Source organism: Ipomoea nil, unplaced genomic scaffold, assembly GCF_001879475.1.
Source record: "Ipomoea nil cultivar Tokyo-kokei standard unplaced genomic scaffold, Asagao_1.1 scaffold3030, whole genome shotgun sequence".
Lineage (NCBI taxonomy): Eukaryota > Viridiplantae > Streptophyta > Magnoliopsida > Solanales > Convolvulaceae > Ipomoea > Ipomoea nil.
The window spans coordinates 6,597,889-6,609,520 of NW_017619458.1; the positions used below are offsets into that span (position 1 = coordinate 6,597,889).

The 11,632-nt window shown below is 37.3% G+C and overlaps 1 protein-coding gene across 1 annotated transcript; it reads left to right on the forward strand.

The window, feature by feature from the left end:
* The first annotated feature begins 5,980 nt into the window (after positions 1-5,980).
* LOC109163466 (CDP-diacylglycerol--inositol 3-phosphatidyltransferase 1-like) lies at positions 5,981-10,286 on the forward strand. Its single transcript, XM_019312212.1, has 11 exons — positions 5,981-6,117; positions 6,351-6,426; positions 6,822-6,906; positions 7,003-7,052; positions 7,890-7,929; positions 8,041-8,085; positions 8,151-8,216; positions 8,312-8,426; positions 8,580-8,636; positions 8,758-8,856; positions 9,950-10,286. The coding sequence occupies exons 2-11, from the start codon at positions 6,366-6,368 to the stop codon at positions 10,001-10,003; spliced, it is 672 nt and encodes a 223-aa protein (XP_019167757.1). The 5' UTR covers positions 5,981-6,117; positions 6,351-6,365; the 3' UTR covers positions 10,004-10,286.
* The last annotated feature ends 1,346 nt before the right edge of the window (positions 10,287-11,632 follow it).

Sequence of the window (11,632 nt, forward strand, 5' to 3'; positions counted from 1 at the left end):
CGTTACGGCCCATAAACCAATTAATTAATTACCCAAAAAGAAAGATTAAAATCTCATGAACTAGGAAAGGCCCACCATAAGCCCATGGACCCTTATCCCTAAATCCAACCCTTAGTCCCATAGGAAATAGAAGTAGCCAATTATATAAATAGGGGCATAGGAGGCACCTAGAATTCACACCACAAATAATCCCTCACCACACAAGAAAGTTCCAAGAACTCCCTTAGGAGAAATCAAGAAAGGAGAAATCTTAAAGAAAGACCCTTCATAGCCAAGGAAATTAATTAAGGCTAAGAGGTAATCGATGTCTCAACAAAACCTATTTTCTTCGCTATAATCTCCTTCCTTGGCCTCCCTCTATATTCTTGCGTCTCGATTGAATTCTTCTATGATAATTATGTTATGTTCTTGATGATTGATAAGATGATTTATATGCTTTCTTGATAATCTTGATGATCTTGATGTTAAAAGGAAGTTCTTGATTATGATGTGATGATTCTTGACGAATCTTGATATTTTCTTGATGTTAAAGATAAAATATGTTCTTGATGATTTGGGTGGGATTAGAGCCCTAGGTCGGATTAGGAATCTGTATTGTGACGTTCTTGATTTATATTCGTGTGGGATTTCGCATGTTCGGGTGTTGTTTACATTAGAAATCGTAATAGGATAAGTCCTACATGATTCTTGCTTTTGATCCGTTAACTGCTTACGTGGTGTCGTTATTTGCATTTAAAAGTGGCTAAGCATGGTTTCGGGTTCCACGAAGGTCCCCGAGACGAAATTATGGTAAAGGAGTCAGTGGCGGGTAGGTGGGGGTAGGGGAACCCGACACCTACCCACTGCCCAGAAAACACCGCCGGGCAGCAGGTAGCCGTCGGGCAATCGCCTGCCCGCCGGCAACCCGCTGCCAGAACAGTGAATTCCGGCGGGTGACCCCCACCCACCGGCTACCCACTGGTCCATACCCCCACCCCGGGTCCCCGGCTTCCCCGTTTGATGTTCCCCGTTCCCCATGGTGTCCCAACGGACCCCGTTTGTCGTGCCTGAGTCTAGTTTGGAATTTCGGGTACCATTCGTAGGTTAAACAAGTCTTAGGAATTGCATGCTAGTTGAATTGGTAACCCGTGGACCTAGGTGGTAGTTATATGAGCCCATAGGAATTATTCTTAGTATGTGGATGATCACATGTAAGCTTAATTATATGTCTCCCCCTTCCCTATGTGTATTATGTGCTATTGTGTGTTACGTGATGCATGGCCCCAACTTGGTTAAGATCAATTGGGCAATACGGGCAGTTGAATGGGCTGAGAACCATCCCAACTGTTAACCAGGCCGGTTAAGATCGGTCAGGGATATGAATATGATATAGGACTGATGTCCACTATACGGGCAGTTGAATGGGCTGAGAATCATCCTAACTGTTAACCAGGCTGGTAGAGACCGGTCAGGTATATAAAGATTATGTATAGGACTGAAGGTCCACATGGGCCTCGGTGATATGACCCACCGACCTGGACGCGCCAGGCGGTGTGTAGGGCCAACAAGTCGAGGAAGGCTGTAGTCCACCGACCTGAGTAATCAGGCGGTGTGTAGGGCTACGGCTGGCTGCGATCCACCGAGTGGTGGGACATCGGTATGTAGGACCGTAGTCTCCGAGGATCTTTGCCCACCGACCGAGTTTAGCTCAGCGGTGTGTCGGGCTTGATCCGATACGGTCCACCGATTGTGCGCATCAACGGTGTGTAGGGTCGTAAGTCCCCCCTTGTAAAGGGGATCGCGGTCCACCGACTGGGCGCGTCAGCGGTGTGTCGGATCGTGGTCCGACGTTGAGTTCGTCAGCGGTTCTCAAAGGGTTTGTTGCGATCAACTCCCCTCGTACCGCAGTACTGAGATAGGGTGTTGTGGGGCCGTGTTAATGCTATAAGCATTAACCCTCATGTTCGGGACATGCGATTGGTCCCGTGGCGCCATCAATGATTATGTGATATGAATGATGATTGGATGATGATGTGGAGTGAAATTGAGAAGTGGCTTGTGACCGTAAATGCGTATTCCTTATGATGTTATTTCTACTTAACTGCTTATTGTTGTCTGATGTGCTTATCCCGAATTGCTGAGTCTATTCCTGGTTTTAAAACTAGTGTCTCTTAAGTATATAACTTCTTGCTTCGAAATGATTTTTGTATATCTATATATATCTATCTATACTATATTTCAACGCGTTGGAGTGGGTTACCAGCATCTCTCGCTGAACAGATATATTTGGCTTTCAGGCACAGAGAAGTAGACACTGGAGCGCGCTAGAGATTTGGAGCGTAGAGTAGATAGTTTCCCTTTCGGCCTGCGTGCCTTGCTTATGTATTTACATCATTGAGGATATTAGTTAGTTAGCCTGTGCACCTGAGTTCTCTAGCTCAGGTGTGGCATAGCACCCCGTACTCTTATATCATGTTTTGGGATTTAATGAGAATTTACCTTTATTATATAAGTCTTAAAAGTTTAAAAATTTCGGGGTGTTACACGATTCATCTCCATAGAAAATGCAGAAGAGGAATCGTCGCCAAGTAACTTCAAATCCGTCACCCAACAGCTTCTTCTCCGTCACCCAACAGCTTTAACTCCGTCGCGTCGGTGACCGAACTCTCCGATTCTCCATAGCTGGGTTCTCCGTTAAGCGGTCAAAGCTTCGAAGGGGTAGTTCTTTCGGTGTTGGTCAATGTATTTTTCTGCTACTCAATGCCTGTTTTTTCTTAGTTTGTTTGTGTCATTTATTTTTCGTTTGGGGGGTGGGGGTTGTTGTTGCATAGCGGAATAGTGGGTTTGGTGTGGCGGGGAGGGGAGTTTTTTCAACGGGGGTGTTGGTGCACGCCGCCATTGTCGTTTGCTCTGTTTTCTCCGCGAATTTTTTGGTGGGAGTTGGGTCTTGGGATGGGGGGGTTTAGTAGAGGATGGGTGAATGTTCGAATGTATGACTATGGTGCCGGCAGTCGGCGACGGGGGCTTTGTGGGTGATGCAGCGGGGGTGGTGGGTGGTTGTAGTTGGTGTGATAGTAGTGATTGGATGCGCGTGCGGTAGGAGGGGGGCCGGGGGAGTGGGAGCTCAGATTGTCAAAGGTTCAGTAGGTTTTTGTCTCTAGTTTTTTTTTTTAGCATCAGTTTGTTGGATGCTATCAGTCATCCTAATCGTCAAAAGTTGTGTAATTTTTTTTTTTAGCGCCAGTTTGTGCGTATTACTTTACCAGCGTGTGCATATACCTGTACAATGTTTATTCCGATGTAATTGGAATTTAATTTTCATTGTTACTTTGGAAATAACCTTGAAATTATTTTAACCACACCTTTCTGCATATAACTGTTCTAGCGTGTGCATGTTCCTGTGTTGCTTAGCATCGTTTATTTTAATGTTTTTATATTTTATTTGCAGTATTACTTTTGGGAATAATCGCGCAATTGATTGTTTAATCTATAACTAATATGGTAGTTTGTACTAGTTTCTAGTGGTAGCTTACAGTGACGATGTTACTGGTTCTAACTGATCATGAGTTGGCTACTCTCGTTCTTCTTAACATTCATGAGATGCAAAATTTCTAAAAAAACAAATGTATGTCCGTATAAAGCATCCAGCGTGTGCATTCTGTTGTTTATAAGGGGTTGCATTTTATATTACGTGCATTTTTATGATATGTGCAAATTATATTTGGAATTATTTGGCTGCCTCATTTGATTCCATTTTCTGTGTGGGGGAGTTTGTAAGGGGGAGGGGGGGGGGGTTTCATTTGTTTTTGGCGGGGGGCTTGTGCGTCCCTAATTCATGTGTGCTTATATTCAATTTTTCTTTTTTTCCTTCTCGCGTGTTTTAACTGTTTTGTATCCAATCATTGTAGACTATTGGATGGCTCAAATGTTGAGCCTAATGAAGTTGATGAGGCATTGTTCCCCCCTTTGAAGATTCGCGTTTCTCCGAAGCATCTGGTTAAATCGATGAAGCGGTTTAATGCTTGCCAAAGGATAATGTTTTTTGTGGCATCGTTTGTGTGTTCCTGGATGTTTGTTTGGTTTACGAATTTTCACGTCGACATTGCGTGTTACATATGTATCCCATATTTCACTTTCAATTTGTGGTTGTTTTTTTTTCCCCCCTCTGGTTTTTTAACGGTCGTGCGAACATGTGTGCCAGGGGAAAACTAACCCAAAACAGAAGAATAACGCTTGCACTGTAACAGTAATATGCACTCACTTCGATCCCCTAATGCACAAACCGATAAATGCATGCATAAGCCTCAGCGTTATGCACAGACTGGTCGCATACTACGCACTTAACTGTGCACAGAGTTGCATATGCACCATATTATTATTTGATAATAACTCTTGCTTACAGTGTAATGCATTCACCTATTCACAACTACGCACTAAGCATAATTTCAAATACAAAACAATTGTCACGTCGTGCAAACATGGGTGCCAGCACAAAACTAACATAAATCCAAAAAATAAAACCCAACAAGTACTATGCAGTAACTTGTATTCACTAATGCACCCGAAGACACATGCCTTTATTCAACCACAACGATATGCACCGACTGGTCACCTGCTACGCACATAGCAGTACACGGAGATGCATATGCACCATTTTAGTATTTATTAACAGCTCTTGTTTACCGTATAATGAATCCACTTAGTCGTTAACCGTCATTTATTCACTCCAAGATTACACAACACCAACAGTACGTGAGGGAGGAAAACGGCATACGCACATGCACCCACATGTGCTGCTACAAGCCATTAGTGAAGTGTGCTGTTTGGTTCGCCCTCTACTCCCACCCGTTCATCAGCACTGTCAGTCTTCTCCACGCGTTTTTTATTTTAACAGGTGACTGCAAAATAGCTTTAACAATCAATGGTTTCAATTACCATTCAGAATATCCCTAATTTAATGCTTAAGATTCATTTAATATTATATCCATAATTAAACACATAAATACAATTACAATTTAATCCTTTTGTTTTTTATATATCCTTAATTAATTTATAAATCTCTTATAATCTTAGCCGTTCAAGGAAACTTAATCAATGGATGTCATGAGAGCTCATGAACTCATGTATCATAGGGGGTGCACCGGATTCGAAGCCTATATATATATATATATATATATATATATATATATATATATATATATATATATATATATATATATATATATATATATATATATATATATATATACATCTTGATATATTAATAAGATGAGGCTTTGGAGGTTTATATATCTTGTGTTATACTTTTCTCACTATTCTTCCATTTCATTTTGCAATATTGTTAATGTGTACAATCGACAGGTTACCGTACAACTATCACGCAGACACTGAGCATTTTAGGCCTATTATAAACTCTTTAATCTCACTATCGTCCAAATTCACCATATGTAATGTAGGGTTTCCACAACAAATTGTTATACCATGGACTACGGTTCATATTGCATTGTGAACCCTGATACAAAAATTCTGTACTTTCAGCTAATACATTATGTGCCTACAGTTAATAGTTTATGTACATGTAAACAAATAACTTGATAATTGCTGACACATAATATGATAGCTATAGGTACATAAACTATCAACTCCATGTACATAATGTGTCAACTATAAATATAGGATCTGATTTGATAAATGATGACACATAATATGATAACTACATGTACAAAAACTATAAACTACAAGTATAAAATGTGATAACTATATATGCAGAATCTAAAAATTATTTTTGAATCAGTGTCACATAGACCCTAGTCCATGGTATAATTTGCCTTTCCCCCCAACTCAACCATGCATTTATTTGGGATTTTGGGTTGCTTTACAAAAGTATAGTTGAAAAACACAATTACATCAAAATTGGGGGTGTAATTTAGGTTTTGCTAAAATAACAGTGCATTATTTATTTTTGCTATTCCATCCATCGATTTCACGTAAATCACAAACCCGGTGGCAATACATTACGCACCTAAAGCCCAAAGATCTTTCTTTCCTTTTTCGTCTTTTAATATTAAAGAACATCTCTTTGCAGTTTGCACCCATTTTCAGAATTTCAGTGCTGGATCAACGCTCTTCAGGTTCAAGGTAACGATAAATTTCATGATTTTTCTATCTGTTTATTCGTCTCGAAAAGTTTTATGAAAGAATCAAATCCATACAAATCTGGGTCTGTATATATGTGCATACTGCATAGATTTGTTTCCATGAGTTTAACTACTTGATTTCTGGTGAAGTTTGTGTTTTTATCTTTTCATTTCTGATTCTTCAATTCCAATTTGTTTATAGAGCTGCATTAGTTGTTGTTTTTTTTTTGGTAGTGGGAGTGTGTGCCAATGGCCAAGACTTCAAGACTCACGCCAACAACTGTGTATCTCTACATTCCCAACATCATTGGTGAGTTTCTAAACTAGTGATTGATGGCAGCAGTGGGTTAGTTTTCTTGGATGAAATGATTTATATACGAAACAAAAATGTGTGGGTGTTTGTTTGAATGCTTAAATTGGTTGAATGGACTTTTAGGTTGCATAAAAGCTGTAGTTTTAGACTACTGGAATAGAATCCACCAGGCGCCGGTTCTTGAAAGAAGGAAGTTTATAGTTTTTGGTCTTTTATTTTAGACCAATTTGAAGGAGAACTGATGCTCATTTGTCTCTTCTACAGTTGTGTTGTTAAACCTCTGGATATCTAGGAAAGTAGGATGCCTAAGATTCTTATCTATTTATTGAAATTTATTTGTTCAAATTTACTGCCATATATGGAATACTATTTATGATGAAATGTCCATGCAGGGTACATGAGAATTTTAATGAACTGCTGTGCTTTTGCAATATGCTTCAAGGACAAAATGCTTTTCTCGATTTTATATTTTATTAGGTAATTATGTACTTGCTTTCCTTATTTGAACTACAAGCATAGATCCTGTATTAACTATACACAGGAAGTGACAATTGATTGAACATGGAATTTCAGCTTTGTTTGTGATGCTTTGGATGGTTGGTTTGCCCGCAAATTCAATCAAGGTATGAATTTCCATCACATTTTTAGTTTCATCTGACATTTTGGATAGTTAGCTGTTGATTGACTTTCATAATTCATACTCGATCTTTCTGTGCAGTTGAATTGCTGGATAATGAATGTCCCAACTTTAATGTGCTTCAATAGCCACTTTCTTTAGTACTATTCCATTTTATTTTGTGTTCCCAACAAGAAATGATTGCGTATGAATGTTATGTATTTGCTTCTCGCCTTTCTGTGTGTGCTTTATGTGTCTGTATATGATGTAAATTGTGCATAGGCATAGCTTTCTACTGATTGCTTTCCTAACAAAACCATCTCATCCCTGGAATGCTACCCTTCTCTCGGTTGATCTGCATCTGTGAGTGATATAGCTTGGGCATAACTCACCATCAAATACAAGTGTTGGAAACTTTTTAATTGATTTTCCTTTATTTTGTTCCCAATGACCGGTGCCACTTGTGCCTTCCTTCACACATGGGTTGTCTTTTCATGTTTTCCCTCTTGCTTCCAAAAAGCATAGCTAGACATTTCATTTGTGCATCTACGTAATAAAATTTAAACTACACTTGGAATTAGGAAAATATCGGCAGCTTCTTTGGAATAAACTGATTAATAAATTTTGCGGTCATTTTCCTCTCAGATCTATGTAGTTAGGGCTCCTTCCAATGTTATTGTCCTCTATATTTCATATAATGAGCTCATAATAGGTAAAAGTTTTCCCGTTGTTTTATTTCTGCTTGAAACTCATTAATAAAGGCTGACAGTCAATTATTAAAAGTGCAGTCATCTCTTAATTGCCATCTTCTACTTTTGGATAATCTTTCTCTTCATTGGTTCAGTTTCAACATTTGGAGCTGTTTTGGACATGGTAACAGATAGGTTTGCCTCTATGAAACCCCGCAATCATCTATTTTTGCCAGTATGTGTCACCATTTGATTTATTTATACAACGCACTGTTCTTTTGGTTGCATATCTTGATATTCTTCCAGGATCAGCACTGCTTGTCTCCTCGTGATTCTTTCCCAAGTTTATAGGTGATTTCTTTGACCAATATGCCCCTATGAATTGCTCTTATATCTTACTGACTGAGATTCTTCAGGCCTGGCTTGATTTTCTTGTCTTTGCTCGCCCTAGATATTGGCAGCCACTGGTTGCAAATGTATAGGTAAATATCCAATCAAACTCATTTTTCTGTTTAATTTAAAAACCCGTTTATGCTTTCCTTTTGTACAGTTGTTTTCATGACTTGCTCCTTTGTAGCTCCTTCTTGGCTGGCAAAACTAGTCATAAAGACGTGAAGGATAGCAGTAGTTGGCTATTCAGGACTTATTACGGAAATCGCAAATTTATGGCTTATTGTTGTGTATCCTGTGAGGTGAATGTATTTCTATAATAATATATATATATAATAATATATATATATATATATATATATATATATATATATATATATATCCTGAAAATTTGTTCTGGAGAATGTTTCTTGTCAACTGCTCTGATTTTTTAAAAATTATTTTTGTCCCAATAGGTTCTTTACATTCTCTTATTCCTTCTGGCGGAGAACCAGACCGAGAATTTGACTGATGTGAGCCTAAAAAATCCTTTATATCCTTATTTTCCCTGTCCTTGTACTGATCTTTATTTTCGTTTCTACCAAAAATTTGCTTTTTTCCCCTTTCTTACTGCTTCTCTTCCTTTCTTCTCAGGTTCTTATCAATTCTGCGACAAAAAGTTGGCTCTACTTTTCCCTGCTTTCCTTGCTTCTCTTTGGTTGGGCAACTAAGCAATTGGTCAATTTTATACAGGTAAGCAAGAGCCATTATTAATGCAGCTCGTGAAATTGTATATTCCCGTAGATGTATTTATTAACATGTAGTCTAGGAATTGCCGGAGGTTTTTTTAGTCAATCCAACCGTGGGGAGAAAATTTTGCTAGCACTTAATAGGGAAAATGGAAGAATTAACATGCTTGGACTACTACTTGACGGAGCCCCACTATTAGACTTATTGAGTTTCTCGGTTGATCTTTAGATATGAAGCTCGATATCATTAATCCATGTGTTTTGGCTATAGCTTTGCTATGGGAATTTGTTAGTATGCACCGAAAAAGAAAGTGGAAGTAGGAATGGCAATGGGGTATGGCTAAACATTTCTTATTACTATATCAGATTCAATTATATATATATATATATATATATATATATATATATATATATATATATATATATATATATATATATATATATAATATAGTGTTGGGTTCAAATGATAACACAACCCCTTCCCGTAAAAAGTGAGGACTGATCTTAGCCGCCCATCAATTTTATAATCATTACAAATATTCAAGTTTGCAATATTTATAAAATTGACCCCACCCTTTTTCCGCTTATTTTTTCAACAACCCTCAACCTTTTGTCTACCCAAATTGATAGATTAGATTAGTCCTCACTTTTTACGTGGGAGCATGTTCTCACCTGAAGCCTCTCCTATTCATAAATAAATATATATACACACACACATACCCTTATCACTTTGCTTTAGAGCCATTGATAATCTCAGATCGACTGTTAGCATTAGTCTGCATTTTTTTTACAGAGAAACTTGTCCTCACTTGAACCAGTCCCTATATATATATATATATATATATATATATATATATATTGCAGGGATGGAGTGGGGTCTCCCCATCGTTCCCCATCAGGGAATTGCCATCCCTAAGTGGAAGTTGTTAGTGTGCACTTGTAAATGTAAGGTGTTCAAATACTTATTATCATGAAATTGTCCAACTTTGCGATAAACCACACGAGAATGGAACAAATCAAGTAATTCACTGATGCGTGCATAATATTCGTCGTGATGTATAGCTCTTCTGCTAACTTGATTTGCGTTATATGTTCAGATGAAGACGGCTGCCGATGCTTGTGTGCACTATGACATTGCAAGGAAGCGATAGTGGTACCTGCAACGTGGTACTCTGACTGGTGCTTCAATGGCCTTCTCGCGTTTCCTGTTGTTTGAACCGCAAAGCAAAGCACATTCGAACCGCCTTTCTCTCCTTTGATCATTTGATTAACAGCTACACTGCTGCAGCTGCAACTGGCATCTTTGGAATGACATTTTGTGATATTTCTTTAACTCATCTGATTTTGCATATTTGGAACATGTACATTAACTATTCTCAAAGGGAATTTTGATGTGTTTATTGGATTTGAATCGTCAATCCTTTGAGGTTATGAGATGCGCATTGGAGGTATCATATCAAAGAAAATGTAGGCAGCGGGCCAGACCTGACAATTTTCGAAATCATCTATGAATAAGGCATGAAAATAATGAGTTAGTGTTTAGCTTTAATATGTTTTAGAGTTATTAATTGGTTGACCTGTTAAAAACTTAAAAATTTTGTCTCTTAATGGTTTAATCTATTTAACTTGCTTGCTAATACAATAACAGGGTGTTTGGTTAGAGGGCAAGTAAATTCCGGTAAGGCTCGAACACATGACCCTCCATTTGAGAGAGTTACGTCATGCCGCTTGACCACAAAGTCTTTAATCTTTTTTATGGTGTTTTTTAGATGTAAGCTTTTAAAAAATTTAACATTTTATTATGTTTGTTTAGGTTGTGAATTTTTATTTTTATGAAGTTTTTTGGATGTGAGTGGTATTTGATTTTTTTTTTTTTTTTGTTTGAATATGTAAATGTATCCAAGAAATACTTGTCATTAATTTTATATTTAGTCTCTCAATTATAATTATTTTTTTTCGCATTCAAAATCAATTAGATTTGATTTCTAAAATGTATCATTTTAAAATTTTCATGAAGATTAAAAGTGTCAAAAATTTTATGACAAAAATAGAAACATGTCTAATATTCCAAGTAGCAATATGAAAGGAAGGAAAATTAGAAACCGAACAAGAGCAGAAATGCCTTGGAATATTTCCCTTAATCTTTCTTTGCATGCTTCCCTTCTTTTATAAAGGAAAAAGCAGAGGAAAGAAACAAAGGAAATAATAAACAAATACAAAGTGGAGACAGTCATGCCTTTGGGAGAAGGGAAAGGTGAGAAAGGATAAACATAAGGAAATAACAATAAGCACATTATTAAAGTGATCTAATGATTATATATCGAGAATCAATTTTTCATTCACCTATTATCTATTTTATGTGTATAAAATATTATTTTAGATGTATAAAATATTAATTTTGTTCGTCTATTTAATAATATAAATTGTATTATATAAATTTTTTTTACCACAAAATAGTCACTTAAAATATAATATTATTACTAAAAGTTTTTAACAGTCCCCACATAAATGAAAATTAATTTTTGAATAATTTTATAACGAGTAATACTACATGTACTCCCACTTTCTACTCCCTACTGAAGTGTCATTATTTGATTGGTTTAAATAACAAAGTGAGCCAATATTTTTCTTCATTCACTTGAATTTATTGGTACACATGGTGGGAGTTTATACTCCATGGGAGTACATATATCATTATCCTTTTATAAATGTTGTAGGGAAAATCAACGATTTGGTCCTTCAATTGTTAACGAAATATCAATGTAGTCCCTTAATCGCGA

Coding starts and splice junctions, on each gene's coding strand:
- LOC109163466 (XM_019312212.1), top strand. CDS start 6,366: ATGGCCAAGACTTCAAGACTCACGCCAACAACTGTGTATCTCTACATT. Junction 6,907..7,002: donor TCGATTTTATATTTTATTAG/GTAATTATGTAC, acceptor ATGGAATTTCAG/CTTTGTTTGTGATGCTTTGG. Junction 8,637..8,757: donor AGACCGAGAATTTGACTGAT/GTGAGCCTAAAA, acceptor CTTTCTTCTCAG/GTTCTTATCAATTCTGCGAC.